The sequence below is a fragment of the Sceloporus occidentalis genome, unplaced genomic scaffold, assembly GCF_023333645.1.
Source record: "Sceloporus occidentalis isolate IW3139 unplaced genomic scaffold, rSceOcc1.0.p SCAF_72, whole genome shotgun sequence".
NCBI lineage: Eukaryota > Metazoa > Chordata > Lepidosauria > Squamata > Phrynosomatidae > Sceloporus > Sceloporus occidentalis.
This window is the reverse complement of record NW_028317052.1, coordinates 2,135,164-2,157,488: the sequence shown is the minus strand read 5'-3', so window position 1 is coordinate 2,157,488 and position 22,325 is coordinate 2,135,164. Positions and strand designations below refer to the sequence as shown.

General features: G+C 40.3%; 1 protein-coding gene across 1 annotated transcript; it reads right to left on the bottom strand.

Annotated features, from left to right (window-relative positions):
- Positions 1 to 1,532: 1,532 nt before the first annotated feature.
- LOC149286077 (trafficking regulator of GLUT4 1-like) lies at positions 1,533 to 22,094 on the bottom strand. Its single transcript, XM_089494415.1, has 3 exons — positions 21,693 to 22,094; positions 10,460 to 10,589; positions 1,533 to 1,579 (listed from the first exon to the last, which is right to left on the bottom strand). Exons 1-3 carry the CDS (start codon positions 22,092 to 22,094, stop codon positions 1,533 to 1,535), a joined length of 579 nt encoding a protein of 192 aa, XP_089350541.1.
- Between the last annotated feature and the right edge of the window lie 231 nt (positions 22,095 to 22,325).

Genomic DNA, 22,325 nt, shown 5'->3' with positions numbered 1-22,325 from the left:
CAAATGAGCAGTTGTAGAGTTTGTAGAAGGTAAAGTTGTGAGTGGAAAAAAAGAGTTTATAGAAAACCAGATGTTTAGAAAACTAGAATATTGCAGGAGCTAGTGAATGGGATGGGGTATGGGTGGAAAAGAAGAAATAACCTTCCATAAGCTAGGAGCCTACAGCAGTTTTTGGGATGGCGTCACCTTTTCTTTGTGCTTAGTGATGTCAGGCTATTATCAGAATGCTGTATTGGGCAGACTCTTATATTTACACTGCAACCCTAGATTTGTGGTGGTGATGCTGTATATGATGTGCCAGGTTCCATTTACATTTGTATGGTCGTGGTACAATAAGGGGACTTGATTCATTCAAAATAATTCTGGCACTTTAGGACCATCAGCCAATAAATTATGTACACAAGGCCCGCACGTTACTCCAGCAGGTCCAGGGGGAGGTGGTCTTACTGCCACAAAACTGGGAGGCAGATGGTCCTTTAGGGCTATCATCCCCCTAGCGTGCTGCTCAACGGGATGGTTATGGGGGAGATATCCGATCTCCCCAATCAGCCATTTACAACAAGAAGATGCTGCACACCTTAAGACACGGAGCGCTAACATATGATGTCTGTTGGAGGATGGAGAATATGGACCTCCACATTGAGACAGCCAAACACCCATTGCTTACAGTATAAATTTCTCTAAAGAATCCAGAACTGCCTGACATGCAATTGTTCAGTAAATAACCGTATGAAATAATCTCCCAAAATGTAGTTTCTGATAAAATTTTATATCATATAGAATTTAAAACTGGAATCACGTTTCACTTTACAATACATTATGAGGGTCCAACCCCAGTGTCCTTCTGCTGCAGTAAGGGAAGGCCCTGTACAATGCTTGGGTAGAATAGTGAGGGCCTTCAAAGTCTCCTGCATTATACAGTCCATATAACACTATCTGTTCAGTCATATTGAGAATTCTAGTGAAAAAAAGTTACCATTCCTGAAGATAATTCCGGTACGTTATATAGCAGCTCCTTGAGAAGTTAAATCTCTTTAATATTCCAGGGGGCATCAGATTAAATGCTATGGCAGTATGGAAAGCACTTGGCTCTGGGTGCTGCTGTGTGAATTACCAGTCAGTTAATATACTATCCATAGAGAAGGTTTTCTGCTGACAGCAGTTAGATGCAAACCGTATGCGTGAATTTATCTCTCGCGAGGATGAACTTCCCTGCAGGCTGCTGCATACACCAGTTGTAGGAAGGATGAGGCGCTGGGTCATTGCACCTTTCAGTAATACAAGAGCTGAGAAGATTCCAGCACAAACGCCCTTTGTACAAAGGGTCCTTCATAGATTTGGGATATATATATATAAAACTATATACTGCTCTCTGTGTTTTCAGGGGTGCCCACCATTTTATTTTAGTTATCCCAGAAAGCCCATAGGCCAGACTTCAACCACCATCCTCTTTGCTGAGTAGTGAAATGTGATGTCATATCCTAGCGCTCTGCCTCAGAAGGGTGATACTATGGAGGCTGTGAATGGTTCGGTTACAAGCGAGAACCTTTCAGTGTATCAACTACTCCAGGCAGAAAACCTTTAAGCAAAAAGCCATTATAATCAACTGTTTTTGACAAATGCGTAATTCCCTAGTGTTTTGAATTTAATCAGATCTGAAAATAGTTTATTAAAGCAATCTCAACCACTCCTGACTGGACATTATACCACCCTTTCTATAAAACGCTGATCTCAGACTGTGTCATCTTGTAATTGGTTTAAAGTAAGTTCCAATAACTGTTATTTAAATTGAACCATTTAAGTTGTGTAATGCTGTTAGTGTAGTGATGGCTGTGTGTCTGTGATAATGGTGTTTATATAGAGGAGTGCTGGCTCCTTTTAGCCCACGGGGCAAGTACAGGCCCTCTACATTCTATATCATTTTCCACCCTCACTCACCAACTTTATCAGCATACCTGACTCCACTCCTGCCCACACTCCATGCCAACTACTGCATTAGTGCAGTATCATATAAAATTGCATTACATGACCCCCTCTGGACACCCAGTTCCCAGGTGGGGCTGACCGAATGTTTAATGCCTGAAGGCAGCTGCTCCCTGGGACAATCTACTCCTGTCTTAATACTATCAAGGCTCCTCTGTGTTTTCTACTACTACTATTATTATTATTACTATTATTATTATCTTTTATTTATATAGCGCCAACAGTTTACGCAGCGCTTCTTACAATACATACATTCAACGGGTGTGACAAGACAAACCAATACACTAGGTGGAGAGAGCCACTACTAACCATATTGCCAATCACACCAGTAGAAGCATTGAAGCTTGCAACAAATGGAGAGCATTTCTATCATTCAGTTGTGTTTCTGTAAAACAGATACATTATGTTGAGATCGTATGAAATAGGAGGACTCCAACCTTTCATATTACAAAAGCCACCGCTAATTAACAATTTCAAGCTACACCGTGAAAATGTATTAGGGAAAAGGTTACACGTTAGGCGTTAAGAATATATTTTAAACATTGTACTTATTCACCATTTTATGTTTCAAGTTGTTTTTTTTATTGTATTTCTTTCTAAGTTTGTCATATATAAGATGTGATATAAAATATATACTTATCACCTACCTCCTCCGGATACGTGTGGCGATCACTCAAAAGCTACCTAATGATAGCCAGGTAGCTACCAGTAGCTCAAAGGTCACCGTTGACAAGACCTGTATTAAACTGGCTGGATTACCTTTTTTTGCTATAGAAATATTAGCATTCACAAGAAGTAACTGTGGGTTTAGGTTTGTTATCCTGTTGGTATCTTACCCGCGGTCCATGATGAATTCTACATTAGACATCCAAATGCTGCGTCTCCAATTTCCTTTTTAGAGTTAATGTACAATGTACAATATACAAAAGGACTAATAGGTTGACCATAAAAAACAAAAATAAAAAATGTAATTTTTCTGTCTTACGATCTGTGAGAGGAGAGTGATTGGATGAAGAAGAAACTGCCATTTCCCATGCATGAATTTTTAATCGATACATCAGGCTAGTTTATTAATAATGCAATAGACCAGAGCACTGCCTGCTTCTTTCCTTTAGTGCAGCACCAGGGGAAATGTAGTAAGTCGCAGTCTTTGCTAGGCTGTTGTCTCTGTTAGACCCATGATTCCTGTAGGATGGACATGCTGCTCCATTTCTTTGATCAGGAATTAGATATTTTGTCTTGGGCTGTTTAATTAAATGCTATCCCTCAGGTGGATCATTTACATTTACGTCTCCCCAATGCCTTTTTTGCTGACATCAAGACTTTATTCTTTTGAGGTTGTGCTCTATGATTATATGGTCACTACACACATACAAACTGTTTATATGTACAGTTTTTTCCTCTGGTTGACAGAACTTAAGGAACATGTATTTTAAATGTAATGTGTGTTTGTATATACAGTATAATATATATATATATTACCCTCCAGTAATAATCACTAGGCTAAGACGCCTCGCTGTACCCTGATCTAGTATTCCTGCTGCATGGACATGCTGTTGCATTTCTTCAGTCTGACATTAGATCGCAGTCAATATTTCTCGGGCTGGTTTACAATCTTGAATGTAATCTCTCAGGAGGATCATTGGTTTTTCACCGACTCGATGTCTGCGTGTTGGTGCTTTTGTGGTGCTTCAGAGCAAAATTCAACTCCAACACCATCCAGAAAGCACTACTATAATCCTACAAGACGTTAATGATTTGTTCTGAATTTGGCCCTTGCGGAGTGCATTTAGACACCCTTATCGGTATCCCTGTATGACCGAGGATTTCTGAATCACTTTCTCACGTTGGTCTGACAGGATATCCTTAAACTAGTAATGTGGGAAATGGGCATTGCTTTACATCAATGAGTTTTGGGCTTCTACTACTGCAAGGACTTTTTGATTTCGTAAATCCCTGTGACACGGTGTGTCAGTTCATGGATCATCACTGGCATACTACTCCTTGCGCATTACCTATCGGCAAGACTCATTTGAATTGCAAACTGTAAATTATAATGTTCTGAAGCAGTATTTTTGGGTTCAGATTATAATGACTCCATAGTATCATAGATACATAAGAGGCTTAATCCTGTCCTGTTACTGGCCCTTGAGCCCCACATGCATATTAAAGCACTCTTGAGTACTTTACAATGCATTATTCAAAAACATAAAAAAGCACTTACTTACATGGTTTAGAAGTTGGAGCCACTACGGTTCAAATATTCTTGTCAATGATTGGCTGCTTCATTGCAATTAGTCAGAGTATTTTCTGAGTATGCTGATGGGTCTCCAAACAACCAGCACTGCTAGCTGTAGCCAACACTGGGGCTGACTGGGTGCTACGTACAGTATGTTATGTGAATGGAGACACGTTTGGTCAAATACATTTCCTGCATGGAAAATAGCCGTGGGAAGGGATTCTGCATTTTGCATCTGCAAGAGGGACACCATGACAATTTAAAGAGGGATCTATTGTATTATCATCATATGCATTAAGTTGCATACGATGGCTGGAGTGTCCCTTTAAAATGGAAACAAAATAAATAGTAAATAATATGCGTGAAGATAATTAAAAGAACTGGCTAATTGTGATAGTACTTCATATTAATGTACCTTCCCCATTGTGATAGTATTGCATACTAGTGTTCTTTTATAGCCTGCATCCACAACAAACAAAGTGATGGAATTCTACCTCCACAGCAATTTACTGTGCTCATAGAGTTAATGTGTTCTTTTCACTCCCCGCATTGCTGCTTGGCCAAGCCTGATTAACTGAGGTGAAAAGAATAATGCGTGCAAAGCCAGTTTGATTTACAGTTGCTCTCTCTCTCTCTCTCTCTCTCTCTCAGCCTGCTCCTTGTTTCAGATCATTTTTCACCCCTAATATATTGAAAACCTGGACCTCTTCCAGACTGTTCCACCTCATTGTACTTTCTTTTTCTAATGAAGGTACCAAGCCCATTTTACAAAGACATCTGGGAAGCAAAGCCAAACAGGATCTCAGGAAGTTGTCAACCCACAGAAGAATAAAAAAATCAGACTGATGACGCTCGTCCCATGCATTGTCAACTTTATTTCTTTTCATGCCGTAAAATACAAAATGGAATGCAGTCAATCCCTCACCTCGTCCTCTACGTATACAGAACCTTCCTACTATGCCCTTGTGTTTTGGCAAGAGGGCGACAGTGTGGGATTTTTGCATGCTATTGTTCATTGAATGATAAGAGATTCTAAGAAAGTCTTTTGACCACAGGGTGAAAGCCAGCTGCCTATGCTACAGGAGAAACATAGGGTGTTATGCAACTGTTTATTGGCCATGCCTCTGATTACCAAGGGTTGGACGGTAGCCATGCAGCATCTCCGAGCATGGCACTCTGCCCTGCCTGCATTGCACCTCACTTTGGCATAGATACATTCCTGCCGTGTCTCAAGCGTATGTCTCCTCTCGCTGGCAAAGACCAGTTTCCTGTTTATAGCAGACATATGGCAAGCTGAGCTCAAGGGTCAAAACAGCACTTTTAATCTGCATATGGTTCCCCTTCGTGATTTTGGAATTTAAATAAGACCCCCTTCCAATTTTTCATATTATACGAGAGCTTTGAATTTCTGCTAGCGCAAAGTTTAAATCCATTTTCACTGTAGACACAATTGATTAGTGCTCCATTAATTCAATAAATTCCAACTGGGATCTGGGATTTCTCTCATATTATCGGTTAAATAATGAACACAAAATGAAGAACCTTGTGCTACTGTATTCTTTGGCAAAATGTTGAACTCCTCTGATCAGGGTAACTGGATTTTAAACCAGGTTACACAAGAAATGACAGTTTAGTTCAGTATTCTGTAAAGCCACTAATAGCATTTCAGTGGACTGTGTGAATTAGCTTTACTTGTCCCTATGGCACAGCACAGATTCCCAGATCAATTCCAAAAAGTCACCTTTTGAACTGCAATATGAATACCATCATAGAACCAAGAATTTTGGGAAAAGAGAGCATACAAAGTAAAGGTATGTGTTTCCTTTTGTGTCTGCTGCCACCAATATTCCTTCAGATAGAATTCGACTTGATTGACTTCTTGTAAGAGGGCATCTCACATAAATAGAAAACATATAAACTGATAATAACACATTAAAAACTAGATTAATTAAAAAGAGATTTCTACAGGTAAGAAATTATATGTCAGTCCAAAGAAATATGAAAATTCACAAAGTCTCCAATTCAGTTCAATCAATATAACTGGCAGGTAAAAAGTCATTTTATACAATCACAGAGTATTGTTTTGTAATCTTTGGCATCATACTCTGAGTTAGAAATGCTTGGGTAATCATCCCAGCACCAAACTAAAAATTCTTCTTATAAACATTGCAGTGCTTTGCGTTGATTGTGTAGGTGATATATACACATGATTTAGGTATTTTATATAATTATAATAAAAACATTATCTAGGCATAAAATGCATGTTTTGACGAATAGGCTAACTATTGTGTACCTCTGGGGCACATACATTTGGGGGGTACAGTTCTAATCACCACATCATCATTCTCACTGACCTGTGGTTCCTATTCTTTTATTTAAAAATAACATTTAAAAAATGATAGATTTGTTTGTGGGGGAAGGGGCTAGAAGGCGCATGGGGAGATGGAGTCACTCATCATGTCACAATGTACAGTTGTTGGAAGTAAGGAGAGATCAGACAATTGTTACTGCATGCTGACCAGCTGATCTAAAAAGTGTGCATGGACTTTTATTATTTTTGACATGTTGTCATGGTAACAATAAGCTGCTGTGTGATGTTTCAATCTCTGCTTACAGGCAGGGATTGGATAATTTACTTGTGAAGATGCTGATGATTGGTCACTGACTAATCATCATCTTTATTTTACCTCCATTGCTGGTTGATTGCATTTAAATGTAAACAATAGGTTTCCATATAATATGAAGCCATTTCAAGCCTCCAATGGAAGTAAAAGACAGGTGTTGATGATCACCTGAGCAACCAGTCTGCAGCCCCATTACCAACAGAAAATGTATTTTTTGCAATCGCTTTTAGCAATTTTGAAAGAGGCACCCAGAGGGCCAAAGCGGGATCGTACTAGAGATACATGCATAGTCTGCTACAGCAGTGGAGGTAGAGTCTAGGAGGTCTTTACAATTTCCTTCTTGGGCTAAAATTAAGATTCTTTTTTTTCATTTAGGGAGATTATTAGAAATAAGGGAGGATGTAATTGGGCAAATGTGATATCAGAGCTGTGAAATATAATTCAAAATAGCAAAAAATATGAAAACAAATACCTATAGTGAGGCATTCATTTATGTGACAGTTCCCCATAATCATTCCATTAGTGCTAAAATTTGGAAAAATATTTAGCTGAGCACAGCAGATTCCCATCAGAGTCGCTAGTAACAAAGCTGAGCAAAACTTAAGTTCTAAGAGACAGCACAGGGAAAAGAGCCCTATGAATGAGATTCCCACACTCGGCTTGTTCGCCTGCCTTCCTCTCTGCACCTGAAATTTAGACCTAAAGTCTGTTTAGTTTACCTACAGATACCATGCTTTTCACACCCAGAGGGTTTTTTAGTATAATATTTTCTGCATACAATCAGATTTTGGTGAAATGTAAAAACTCCATCTATTACCGAGTGTTTAAAGGCAAACAATTATAGCTTTTCATAGTTGTAGGTTATATGCAAAGATAAAATATTAAAGATGACTTTTTTGAAATTTTGTTTGGACATTCTGTAGCTAAATAAGAAAAATGGATATCTGGACCAGTCAAAGATAATTGCACTCCATCTGAAGAAGATATCTCTGAGGTTCCAAAAGTTCCAACAAAAGATTCCACCTCTAAATAAGGAAATCCATTTTTTTACCATGCAAATATTCAGATCAAGCCTTTTTTAATGATAATATGTTTGTATACCAGCAGACACCCAGATTAGAATCTCTGGAAATGTAGAAGTTATGTGCACTGCTCAACCCTCAAGATTACAGAAAGAATACCTTCCTATATCTAGCCATGAACCCACCATGTATCATTGTAAAGATTTACAAGCGCCTAACCATTTCCGTAACCCCTTATACATCATCTGAAAACAGCTTGCCTGTCCAACCATACGCAGAAAAAGTAGAGGTGATCAGTGTGGCAGAGAAACGCAAACATGCATAAGGTTAGGTTTTTTTAAATTACACATCAAAAATACTAAAAATAGAGATTAAAAGTCCTGTTCCATTTTGTCAGCGAGGAAGCAGCATCATCCAAAACAGGGGAGGCCACCCAGCATGTTGTGGGAGCACCAGTGTCTTTTTCTAATAGTAACCCTATATTTGGCAGTTTTCAGCTATACTATTTTCATACAGACAATAGCGTTCATTCCTTTGATACAAAAGCTGGAAATAAAAACAGGACTTGTGCCATCACCTGAATACCAGTCCCAGTGCGCCTTCCCATACAGTGTCCATCTTCAGCCTACATTAGTTGTAAATCATCCTCCTGGGTGTCTGGTTATTCCCACGTTGTGAGTTTGTTTGTGTGTGCTGTAAATCCTGTGTCAATTCCCAAGGGTGTATAAAGTGCTGCATGCAATCCCTTGGATGTTGGGCAGAGTAAGGCCTGCTCCTTCCTTCAACAATGATCCAAAATGTAAGATACTCTTGCGGTGAGGGCTCAAGAAAGTGTCTGAAGGAAAAGGCAGGCCATGGACGAATCCGTTTCTCACTTCCGTCCCACCCGCAAGATCTATTGGAAAACTGAAAAGGAGAGACGAGTGGTCAGTCAACGGCAGTACGCTTACCCGCATTACTTATTGTAGTTACTAAACATGAGATATATATTATCGCATAGGTTAAACAGATTTAAGTAACCGTCTCAGAAAGTCAACTGAAATTAGTTTTGATTTTATGATAAATAATGATTTTATTAAATACCCTAAATAATTTAAAGAATATGTGACTTATTTTGTTGTCAGCAGATATTTGTTAAACAATAACATAAAGAAATCATAGTTTCATATAATAAACATTAATAACATCGGTAGGGTTTAATGTAGAATAACCTAGCAATGGTTTGTATCACTAAACACTTTGTTTGCACTAAATATGTGCTCCAGGTTATGCTTATATCAATACTTTGTAATGTAGGCACTCATTTTGTATAGGAGCCTGTTACAGCCCCCGCTTCCCAAAGATCTACAACAAGTTATTTCCTCATCTCCAGAGCTCGGCGGAAATTGTATTTCTATTGATCTAGATTCTTATGCAGAACATTTCAACATCTAAGGTACTAATCTATGTGATATGCATTTTCATCATTCTTTTAAAACATAGCACAAGCGCATTTGCATTTAATTTCCCAGAAACTTTCTGGAAACACGGCACATGGTACAAGCTGTCCTTCACAATAAGGCACTTTCATATAATGATATTCATTCATTCATAATATCGATTGTGATGACAGGTGAGAGAAAAGGTTTGCCTATTCTATCTACATTAAGCTCATAATTATTTGTTTACAGAATGGATGTGTCCGGCTCTTCTGCCACCCCCTTTGCCATATGATAATGCGACTTAATGTGAACAGCCTTTTACTAACGCTATGGTGCAAGACTAGTATTTTAGACGAGAAAGAAACAGAGAAATGGGGATCCATCAATTCTAAAGATGGCTGAATGAATATCCTGGGTATTTCGTAAGTGGCGCCTTGTCATGTTTGCCAGTCACACCACCATCTCGTGGGGAACTTCTTCAGAGGGCGCGATGCCACAGCGGGTTAAGTAAGTCTTCTCTTATATATTGTTAAGGATTTACTGCCAGCGGATTACGAGGTGGCCTAGGAGCACCTATGCTACAGAGTGCAGCTCATAATACCTTCAAAAGGCAATGTGTAAGGATGTCTATATTCTATCTAGAATGTGGAGAAAGATAAATACCCTACAGGGGGGCTTTTTAATCAGTGATTGACCCACATCCTTATAAACTGTCTTTTTATGATTGTCACAAATGAAATCTATAACACAACACAGAATGGCCACTGAAGGGAAAATACAATGTTTTCGTCAAATAGCCATGAAGTGGATGCTTTCACAGTTTTTGGTTTTTACCACCATCATTAGAAATTAATTATTTGAATTGAGTTTATTCTACGCAAGTCAAGAATTGCAATCTACTTATTTCTGCTGCTCCCTGCCCAGTTATAAGTGACAAAGATCTTAAACACATGGGATCCTCCAAATAGAAGGACAACAACGCCCAGGTAGTTTGGTGCAAATGCTTCAATAGACTGAACGATTATTCCCAGCTGCTGCTGAATTCATCTCAAACCATACCTTACCCATTTACATATTTAGCATGATGGGAGTTGTAGTCAAAAGCAGCTCGACTGCTAAAAGAAGCTCTTTTCCCAGCTCACACTAGTATTACTAGACCACTTTACTTACCTGTAAAGCTGAGGATACAGAGGACGATGATAATAAGCCCCAGCAAAATAGACACCACGCTTAGAAGCCTGGCCAGGCGTCCTAATCTCCTGGCTCCATCCATGTCTCCCTGTTGCAAGCTGTTCCGTGACTAGTTAAAAAAAAAAAAGGCAAAATATTTATATAACAGACAAATACCCTTTAAAACCCATAATTTCACCTGTAATAAAATAGAGTAAGGTGTTCATATAAAATACTATTGGAATTGGCATGTAAATTGCACATGTATGCAAAAGGATATTCTATATGTTAAGATGAACATGTATGTTTATTGTATAAAGGTGTCACTTTACAGGATTTCATTCTTTTGATCAAGTTTTCAGCCTACTGTCATTTATGAACGTGAGAGCGACTGGGTAATATGTTTCTTATCACCCATAGGCTAGGTTTCCACTTGGGTTTTTGTCCTGCGTTTTTTTTCTTGATGAAAAACGCCAAGAAAACTGCCACTGCATTTTTCTGCGTTTTGGCGTTTTTTCTGGAGTTTTTTCTGGCGTTTTAGCCTTTCTGTGGAAATTGCTTTTTTTGACCTTAGGCAGTTTTTCCAGCCTTTACAAGTTAGAAGTTTCACCCAGCTAAAAGGGATTAGGATAAATGGCAAGTATCTGCCCCCTGATGTCATTTACTTGGTAGAGTTCTACTTAAACGCCCCGGCGGACCCTTTTGTCACTTTTCTGTGGTTTGTAAGGCCTGCTTTATTCCGAATGTCTGCTCCTCTAGGAAGATTGGCCCCAAATGATGGTGCAAATTGTTTGCTGTTGCTTTTGGCACGCAGGATCCAGTTGATGTGTCGCGTATGTTTGTTTGTAATGGCATGTTTGTTCCAAATGGTGTAGAATTCAATATGAACTTTGTTTTGTGTGAAACTGTTTGTTTCCAGCCTATTTCTCGTAGGACACACAGATACTGGGTCCATCCTCTGCATTGTAACTGTGGAAAAAACGCCATAAAAAACGCCAAGGCAATAAACCCACATGGCTTTTTCATGGCGTTTTTTCTCTCCCATACACTTCTATTGGAGAAAAACGCCAAGATTTCCTTGCAAAAAACGCCAGAGTGTCAACATGCTGCGATTTTGAAAAACTGCCACAGAGCCCAAAAAAGCAGAAAAACGCCAAAGAGGACTGAAAAAACGCCAAACAAAAAAACGCCAAGTGGATATGGCATTCTGCGATTTCCTATTGAAGAACAGCTAACATCTGGCTGCTGCGTTTTTTCACTAAAAAACGCCAGGTGGCGCTATTGGCGTTTTTATGGGCGTTTTTAGCTAAAAAAAACCAAGTGGAAACCTAGCCTTATAGAGGAAGGAACTAAGTGTGTTTTTACCGTTTATCTTGTTACCTTTTACAGCAGATACAAATAGAGGCTCCTGTCATACCCTTGTGTTTTGGGAATGGTAGCCAGCCCCCTAAATGTGGGATATAACTGGGGACAAAATATGCTACATTTTAAGTTCATCTGAAAAAAAAACACACGTTTTAGCACATAATCAAATATTTATGCATTATATAGGTATGTAGTAAATCAATTAGAATGCTTTCGAGCAGGGGAGGTTTAAGAGTAGTCCTCACTGCTGATGAACTAGAATCTCATGGGGTTTCCTGAGCATCTTGGCCTTTTGCCGTTTGCTCACTGGAGGGTAATACGTCTAACTTTGAGTCACAGTTCTCCCTGTTAGACTACCAGGAACTAGCACCCCCCACACATCCTCGGGGGCCGATGCATAGCTGCCCCTTCCCCCACGGATTGTCTTTCAGTGACCTGGCTGCCCTTTTGTGTTATGGTGTGATTGAAGGCAGAGAAGACACATGGAAAGTTGAATACATTTGGCCACTGCTATGCTGTAGTCTGGGAATCTAAATCAAATCATCGCAGAAGTAACTACTGGCCCGGCAGCTCCAATGTTTTTTGTTTCTGCTTCTTCCTGAGTCAGGGTGAGTATATATGAAGCACAGGTATTAAAAAACTTGTTGCTTTGTTGAAATGTGTGTTTGAATACAGGTGAGTGAGTAAGGGCAGTTTATTTATTATTAATGTGCTTAATAATTTATTCCTGAGTTGATGTGATGTACCGCCTGGCTGAGATGGTCACAGTAAACATAAATTCTTAATTCTCGCAATGTAGACACACAAAAATACACTGTACACATATATATGAATGCATGGATTTTAGGGATCTCTGTAAAATCAATATTTAGTAAACCTTGTTCATAGTTCCTTCTTGGGATAAATGAGGGTAAGTTTATGCAATCGCATGGGCATGCATTGTCCCTCAGAGATATATGTATGGGACCCAACTACAAAGGATCCACTAGAATTAAAGTTGGCCCTTCCAGTCATATCTGAAACCTGGGCCTCTACCACCATTGACGATAATTTAGAACATGGCACTCCACAGCTGCATATATCAGCATCCTGTACACAGCACGGTGGGAGGACAAACATTGATAAGCTGTACATTTCATCGCGATATCTGGGTTTATCAGTGAACCTATGGGTTCCCTGTATGCCGTTACTACTGATGACAGTCTTTTAGTCTATGGTGTTGATGCGAGCTCATGGACTGCAATGGGGAGGCAATTCTTGAATTCAACAAATGGTAACTCATATTACCCCTATTAATAGCCAGTTGAATTTGGGCTGTTCAACTCGGGTGATCTGTCAAGGTCCAGCTTGGTTAAGCTGTCAAAATATCTACTTAAACTGTGACTATCCAAGTTGAATATTCCCAGACTTGGGCCAAGTCATGTTTTAGTAAATATATCCCAAAGTGTTTTAAGTCTCTATTGTTGTATAATAATGTGTGGCCGTGTGAATGTTTATTTTAACTTCGTGTGCCTTTGGTATCACGTGTACAGTTTTTAGAATAGTACGAGTGGATGATTATTTAAAAAAATCAGTTTGCACTAGTAATTTCTGTACCTTCATCTCTTCTATATTTATGAGTGTTTTAACATCCTAATCCATAACAAAAATATTTTGTAATTGTCACGTTTTCACCCTTCGCTGGCTGGACTTGTTCATACTTTGTGTGGCTCATTCCCGTTTTCAACCACTAGTGGCCGCCCTTGCCACTCAGGACCACTCTGGCTGATTATCATGTCCAGGTGCACCTTGCTACCTAATTATCTCAGCCTTTATAAGCCTGCCTAGCCCTGCAGTCAGGGCCTTTGCATTGTAGTGTTATGACCGCTCTGCTTTGGCCTTGTACCTGAGCTACCTGCCTGTACCTGAGCTACCTGCCTGTACCTGAGCTACCTGCCTGTACCTGAGCTACCTGCCTGTACCTGAGCTACCTGCCTGTACCTGCCGTCAGCCCTGCCAGTGGGCCTCCGTACCCGTCAGCCCGGCCAGTGGGCCTCCGTACCCATCAACCCGGCCAGTGGGCTTCCTGCCATCAGCCCATCCAGTGGGCCTCCGTATCCGTCAGCCCTGCCAGTGGGCATCCTGCCTAGAGACTTTCTGCCTTTACTTGCTGGTCATATCACCTATATCAATACAGTACCTTTCCACGTATTCTGTTTGTACTGTGTTTTATTGCGCCTGTCCGTACCACCCCACTTACCGTCATGCATCGTGGGGTACAAACGGAACCCTTTGTATCCCCTGCTACTGGGCTCCTACCCGACCTGCTTACCTGGGTCGTGACAGTAATACTATACATTTCAGTTTTAAACCAAATATATGCCATATTTATTAACTGAATTGATTTGGTATTGCTGCTTCTAGGTAACTATTTGTATTGACAAAGCAACCTCCTCATCAAAGAGGTGCTACTTTCCATGGATCAATTTTAAAACAAAAAGATCAATATAATAATTCATTTTTGTAGCAACGATACTCTAAGCCTCACACTACTTGAATATAACAAATTATCTAAGGGGGTGATTGAGGGGCTAGGGAGAAATAAATAAATCTAAACAACCACAAAAAAATCATACTTTTCAACTTTGACAGCTATACAAAGCAGAAATATACATTGCACTTCATAAATACAACTGGTGCAACATTCCAACTAGATATCATGTTAGAAGCAGTACTAAGGATAGTTATTTTATTCTTCAATGTGTACTAAATGAAAAAAAAAATTTCATTTAGACTTTTTAAAGTTATTGTGACTTCTATTAAGCTAAATCTGGGTGCAGAATAACAGACTCCATTCAGACTGTGGGACATGTTGAAGAAGAAATATTCTGATAACACTGCAGTTTGAAGTATAGAAACTATTTATTCAAACCATTAAGTGAAAACAGGCAATGTTTCGAACCATAGGGTCTTTGTCGAGCTTGAGCTTTGGCTATGTATGGAAACTTGGCTATGTAGACTTTATGGTATTATAAACGTGAAATATGCTCATTTAAAAAAAAAACTAAAAAAAACCCCGAAATGCAGCCAATGCGACTTTCTTTTGCCTACTGCTGTCTGCCTCGGCTGGTCAATAATGTCATACCCTCACAGAACACTGAAAAAAGCAATGAATTTCATATCTCCGATACAGCAGAACACAGCCTGTCCTGGGTGTGATAATACATAGTTTAAAAAATCAGTGTGTAAGCCCTCTTAGGATATTACTAATTTACAAGAAGGTCAATATATTTTATATAAATGCAGTTTTTTTTCCTTTTGAAGTCCGGGGTGAACTGACCTTCCACTGGCGCTGGGAAGAAAAAAAAGGTGTTTGTGCTCCAAGTGGGTTAAGGCCACAGGGAAACCAGGTCCTCAATCTTCTTTTTCCTGAGCTGCACTCCCCATGAGGGGATATAAGCGCTGCGTAAATTGTTGCCGCTATATAAATAAAAGCTAATAATAATAATATACAGCCCCTTTTCTTTCCTTCCCAGACCAAAGTCAAGGGAATGCCAGATCTTCTAGTGTCTCCTAGAAATGTTCCTCTCCATCACCAGCCATAGGCCAGATCATATTTAAGGGATTAAAACAAAAAGTGTAGGCTTGAAGGGTCTGTGGTGAATTCTAGGGCAGCTACCAACTGAAAGCACTTCCAACTACCACCCTTATACAAAGTTAAGCTTTTTGGTGCTGCCTCTGAAGAGACATAATTAAGAAGAAAAATGTATTTTATATATATAGAATATAATAGTTAAACACACGTTCTGCTGTTTTCATACACAATTGTGACACTTAGGCTGTAGAACACTAATACACTCATACCAAGCAAACGCACTGAGCGCCTAGAAAAGAGGGCATAGATAGAGGGCAGTGAGACGGAGGCACTTGGTAGGTATGTGAGTCATACCAGTGCCATAATTAGCCACAGGCAGATCAAGCCTAGGGAGGCTTACACAGATAGACACAAGGTATCGTCTGCAAATGAGCACAGTACACACGGCTGCACAATACAGAGTGCTGGTATATGAAATATATGTATGTATATTTAAATACAGATTTACTTAACACTTTACAGGCTAATAAAAGGTAAGGCACAATATGTTCTGTTATATGATGAGTACTGTAGTCTACAGATATTTTGATTGGGATACAAGAAGTATGACAAAGGTCCCTGTGTAGCACTTTTAGCTTAAAATAAAACACAGATAACAAAAACTGGCGTTCCAGGGGTTGCAACTGTTAACAGGCCCACAACTCGACTGCCCATTTACAGCTGATGAGCTTTCACGCAGGGTGTAAGCAGGGGCACATGCAGGCTGTTTGGGGCCACTTACAAGCTGTTTAGGGACAATGATGGCACACAAGCTGTTTGGGGACAAGGATGGCACACACAAGCTGTTTGGGGACACTGTCAAGCAGTTGAGAAATACAAATGACCCAGACAATCTGTCTGGGGGCACTGACAAGCTGTCTGGGGACAGTGATAGCACAGACAAGCTGTTTGGGGGCACTGAAAATTGGGGACAAAGATGACACAGACATACTAATTAGGGGCACTGACACGCTGTTCGGGCAAAGACAGCACAGGCAAGCTATCTGGGGCAAAGATGACACAGACAAGCAGTTTGGGGACAAAAATGGCACTGATAAGCTGCTTGGGAGCAAAGGTGGCACTGTGAGACATGTTGCTAGGTGAAGTCGGGCGTCCCAGAACAATATTTTCACCGCGGCCCTGTGGTTTCTAGTTACGCTCCTAAAACTCCTAATAAAACACTAACAGTTGGGTCTCCGATGCCTTTGTAGACTTAAAATAATATTGACAGGACTGTCATTGTAAATTTATAGTAAGATAACATTGTACATTTATAATTAGTGCAAATGATCTTATCTGCATCACACAGTACTGTTGCCACTTACTCTAATCTAGACAACGGGACTAGCTGCCAGCATACGCCAGCACTTTTGTACTGCATTAATTTTTAAAGAACATATGCTACCTTTGCAAGAAATTTCAACCCATGCAGTACCAGGATGGATAAAATGTCAGCCAGAAGCTCAAGTAAGCTGAACTAGCTGCAATCTCGTTTTACGCCATGCTTGTGGTAACTGTGAATATCCAGTAAGCTAAATAAGATCTCGGGTGCCACAGAAATCACTACCGTGACTTAGGGATTCTTACAGCAATGAAGATGCTATAGAGTCATGTTAATAAATATTTTGATGATAACTGTAGATTTGTTACCAAATACAATTTAAATCACTTTCCCTGATCACGTGCTGTTTCTGATGGTTGCAGCCACCCACACCTAACCTTGTTTTAGTTTTATAATTTTTGCATTATAATTTTGGTTCACTGTAGTGTCTTCTATTTGAAATATAATTACCATAAAACATAGGTTGGAATTAATTAACTGAGATATATCGTTTGCTGTAAATGAAATGTGTACACTGCAGTTTAAGGCAGAATTCATACTAAGTTACCAGAAATCAAGCTTATTGTATATACATGTGTGGGACACCCAGTGGTGGAGCCCAAGATGCAGAGTCAGAGTAATAATTTAACCCAAGACCCACAGGGTCCAAGCAAAGCACCAAATCACCAGAGACAGGAGAATAGTCATACAGTTCCAACAGGTCATGAGCAGGCAGCAGGGCCAAATTGGGTAAGTAAATTGGCCCTGGCACTTTAAGGCCAGTGTATGCCGATGACATACATTATTACAGTCTCACAGCACGTGGCTGCACGGATCCAGCCAGTGACCACACAATGAAGGACATGATCTGCGGCAAGACCAGCAGTAAAGGTGAGTATGCAGCTCCATCAACCACCAACACAACAGGCATTTGCCTTGTTTGCCAGAGGTCCACTTCGGGCCAGTTCAGAAAACAGGGCAGTGGTCAAAGGTCATAAGCAGCACATGGGACATTCAGAAGAGAAGGTGGGGGCTAAACACAAGAATCAAAAGGAATCAGTAATGCCAGGAAGATTGGATGGGGGCCAGAACAACAAATGGTTTAATGAAAGAGGCACTGATGAACCAATGCATTTTCAACATCGATGCAACTGCGTGCATGAATGTGGCAAAGTCTTGTGCATATGTTTACCTGGTGGTGTTCTGTGAGCCAGTGACAAGTGGGATGCCAATTTGGCGCAGAGGAGACACCACATGAGATACAACCTGTCACTTGAATCATGGAACCGCACAGAGAATGTCAGCGTAATCTACAGCGATGTAACGTGATCATAATTTGAATAAACATAAAATGTTGACCAACTGATCACTCACATTCACAAAATGTATTTAGAAGTGGATCCATTTTAGTGAAATTATTGATGACAAATAAGTATTGACCAAGATTTCAGCCATAGGTAGCTTTTAAGATTTAGGCTTTCTGGGTGGGGGTCGTCAAGAGAAAATACCTAAAAGTTTTGCTGAGGGGACTTCTTAGAAACACCAGCTGTGATCAAAACGGAATGCGTGATTGGATTAGTTATATGCCAACTTTGTATATATATATATTGTGACAGTGTAAACCCCAGGGAGATGCTTAGTGTGGCATTTGGGTACAGGTGCTATCCAGATTGTAAATATGGGTCCCTGGGGTGGAGCAATTGGAGAGCAGGGTGGGCCAATGCCCCGTTTCCCCATTTTGTGGAAATTCCATGCCGGGTTTTCCAGGAGGCAAGAAGTCCACAGGATTCCTATGGGGCCAGCATCAGTCACAGGTGCTGGACATTAAAAACCCCTGGAGCCTGATACTCAGAGAGACTGTTGGGGGAAGAGGAAGTTCCCTGTGCTCCCAGGGCAAGGAGAGGCCCTGAAGAAGACAATCCCTGAGCCAAGTGAGGCAATACCTGCCTGGACATTTTGTGTGTTGTCTGGGGGAGGTTTTCCAGAGCCTGGCGTAGCTGGGTCTGGCTGGGAGGTTGAGGTAGTGGGTGATTAGGCTGGTCAGTCTGGACCAGCATAGTTAAGTTAGAGAGGGCTCCAATTGGGAGCTAGGTTTTATTTTTATGATTTGGTTTTTGGGGTTTAAGCGGGTAAAATAAAGTGCTGTTTTGTTCAAAGCTGCTGTTCCTGACTCTGATTGCCCTAGAGGACTGTGCTTAGGACCCCTAAAAGTGACATGTATGGCCCTCATGCTATAGGGTTTGTCACAATATATATTGGGATATTAATATTCAACGCCTGTCTTTTTGGTTAATATAAAAAAATAATTTACTAACTTAATTATGCATAAAAAAATACCCGGTTCTAAAAGATGCATAAAAACATCAGTAGACAACCAATATAGTGATAGTGGCCATCACTGATGAATCTGGACAAGAGTCAGTAGCAGTCACAGTTACTATGTCAAATATTAGGCAATATTGCTTTCTTTAACCCCTCTCTGCGTTAGGGGCATGAAATAATTTCCAGTACTTTGTAGCACCCTCTGCAGCACAAATCTGCATAATTTAATAGCTGGTTGCATTACTTCTCACGTGAGAAACTGGCATGAGGTTGGATAGAAATCCATTAGCAAGCCTTCCAAATGTATTCTGCGGAAAGTGTTACCGTTACCTCTGTCAGCCTAGCTTGAAGGTGTACATTAAACTGTTCTATTTTTTAATAGCTTTAATAATTTAGATTTTCCTCTCAAAGCAAATTGTTTTCACAGTACACAGGGATCTCTTCTCACAAGAGATTTTGCAGAGAAAACGTCCATGGCATTTGTTTCAGTGAACCCATCCTTTGCCATTAATGTTAACACTTGTGATAGAGATTGGAACTTAGGAGGGTTAAATACAACTGCATTTTAAAATACACACATTATACGCCATCAACAGTCTGGGGCATATATTTGTACTCAATATCGTTAAACGCCAGGGAAGAGCCACTTTGCCCGCAAATGTTAATTAGTGCTGAAGAGAACCTTTCTGTTAATACGTTATTGACTATATGCTGGGTCTCTGTGATATTGATAATGTTTCAGTACACGTATAAGAGGTACACCAAATTCTACAGTAAAAGAAACTCCCTCTCATACGCTTTACTAAACATGGTGTGGAATATCATAGAAAACCTGAAAACCTCGCTAAATACATCTTCCATATGAAATTGTATGCAGGATTTGCTGTTAATGTTACATATCCAGCATAAATTGTATCGGACAAGAGAAGACTAGGAATGAATGGATCTAAGAAAACCAAGCCTGCAGGTCTGATGTAAATTCTAGAGCCATGCATTGATCCAGATCTCTCTGTGAATCAATAAGAGTGTTTTATGAGGGCATTAAAACCCCTCTCGGCTTCAGGTCCTGGATTGTATCTCTCATGAGCATAGGATTTCTGGTTAAACCGTCAGCTTTATTTGCCCTCCTTCCACTCATCCTGACCTCTATTTCACGCACTTTCCTACAGTGGGGTTACCCCTGTCTACACATATTGCAAAACCTGTCACGGCTTACATACTGTCTCTTCATATAGATCTGGGAATCTGTGCCATGCACTTGTGTACTTTTGGAATAAAACCTATTCTAGTTATATTGTGAACATGCCAACTGACAATATACTCATCAAAAGCAAGACAGTTGTACATTCAACAATCTTTAATAAGCCATTGGATTTTGGTTACTGGGCACCTAGCCGGCTAAGAATTGTGAGAATTGTACTGCAACCAGATACCAAAGCAAGACCGATTCAGTTTTGTTCTTATTTAATACATTTACAGGCGGACATGCTTTTGATGAATGGTTATAAGATAATAGAGGATGTCTCTACAAACCTATGTACATAGGTGAGAATTCTCAGCAGGCAGGCCCACTAAAGTAACTCTATTCTCTGTAACGTCGTTTGTGTGTAACGGAATTAATATTTTAGTAGGGTGTCTGAATGTGGCCAATCTTACGGACAGCCTATGAAAGCTATAACTCATACGAGAAGAGCAGAGATTTAATCAGCTAACAATAACACATAGAGCTTTTCATGCTTCAAAGATTTTCTCCTTCCATGTGCATCATTCTGATTAATGAGACAGGCTCAGTCTTTAACATGTCAAGATGGCCAAAAGTATAGTGGATGCAGGGAATCGGTAAGGAGGAGCTTGGATCCGGCTACATCTCATTAATGGAGCGAGTGCATTTGTAATATTGTACAGTAAGCAGCACATGCTCTTGAATAAACCAGAAAGGAAAAGGGCGCTGTGCCAAAACGTCACATAAGCAGAAAAGCAAGGGTGATGAATTCATAGGAATACAATACGATCACATCCCCATGTCACATATATAACAAAAATATGGCACACATATAGTAAAAATGTAATATAAATACAGGTATCTCTGGGTTGAAACGGGGTAAAGTGATCGCTTTAAGGAATAATCAAAATTTGGCAACTCCTGCTGCCGTGGGCTACAACTCTCATCAGCAATGCCTGGGCGAGCATGCTGAGATTTGAGAAAATGAAGAGTTATATTCCAAACAATTGGAATGTATGATGATTAAGTGGAACAGCTACCCAGCAGAAGTGGTAGAGGCTAATACACTAAGGGAATTTAAACATGCGTAGGACATGCATATGACTATCCCAATTCTTGAGACCAGGAGCTGATTCTTTACATGAGGAAAAGGGCAGACTAGACAGGCTGAATGGTTTTTATCTGCCATCAAATTCTAGATTTCTTTGTTTTTATTATTGTTGCCTATCCCTGTGACTGAAAGCATCATTCAGTATTGCATCAAGCCTTCCTTGCAGTGCATTGCCAGATTCTATTGGAAACAATGTTACCATTGACAGACACAATAATCCATTATGTATTGAAAACAAAAGTGCAGAGCAGCAATTCCCAACGGGGACCTAATACTCACCATAATAGAGAAAACCAGAGCCACTATGTTGACTGGCCACACAGGGCAGAAACAGGAGAAGATAGCCAGGACGAGATAATCGGTGGGCCTGCCCTGGTCCTGGGCGTTGGTGGTCGCTGTAGAGGAAGCCCTGGCCAGACTTGCCCTGGAAGGTGAGAGTGGGGCTGACTCCAGCTGCCCTGCAGATACCGACTTATAGGGCAAGCTGTGCCCGTTCTGGTCTAGGTCCCCCATGGACTTGTCACTGGACATGGTCACTGAGAAAGATTTCTTCATGCCATTCTCCTCCTTCATCTCAGAGGCAGATATGAGTAGCTTCTCAGTCTCATGTGAGTCTGCAGGCAATGGATTACCTGATCCCCCCAGTGCCTTCTCATACTGTGCATCTGTGTTAATAGCCATGGCAGTAGTAGTCCGCTTCGTTAATGCTAATTATCGCAGGAAGAAATAAGTGGCAAACTTCTGATTCAGAGCTGCTAAAATTCCATGGAGGTAACACCGTAAGAGGATGTTAAAAAGTAATCAGAGCTGCGTAATGTGTTTATTACCCAGCGGAGAGCTGCAATAGTTAATGAAGAGCTGAATGGAGAGTTGGGTGGTGCATGACCCGATGTAGAAAGCTCTGCCTCTTTG

Bases quoted from the DNA above. Each gene is read 5' to 3' on its own strand.
- LOC149286077 (XM_089494415.1), bottom strand. From the start codon at position 22,094: ATGGCTATTAACACAGATGCACAGTATGAGAAGGCACTGGGGGGATCA. The intron at 10,590-21,692 runs GTGAGTATTAGG...TTTTTTAACTAG, and splicing joins CTCTGGTTTTCTCTATTATG to TCACGGAACAGCTTGCAACA. The intron at 1,580-10,459 runs GTAAGTAAAGTG...TTTTGCTTAAAG, and splicing joins CTGTATCCTCAGCTTTACAG to GTTTTCTGCCTGGAGTAGTT.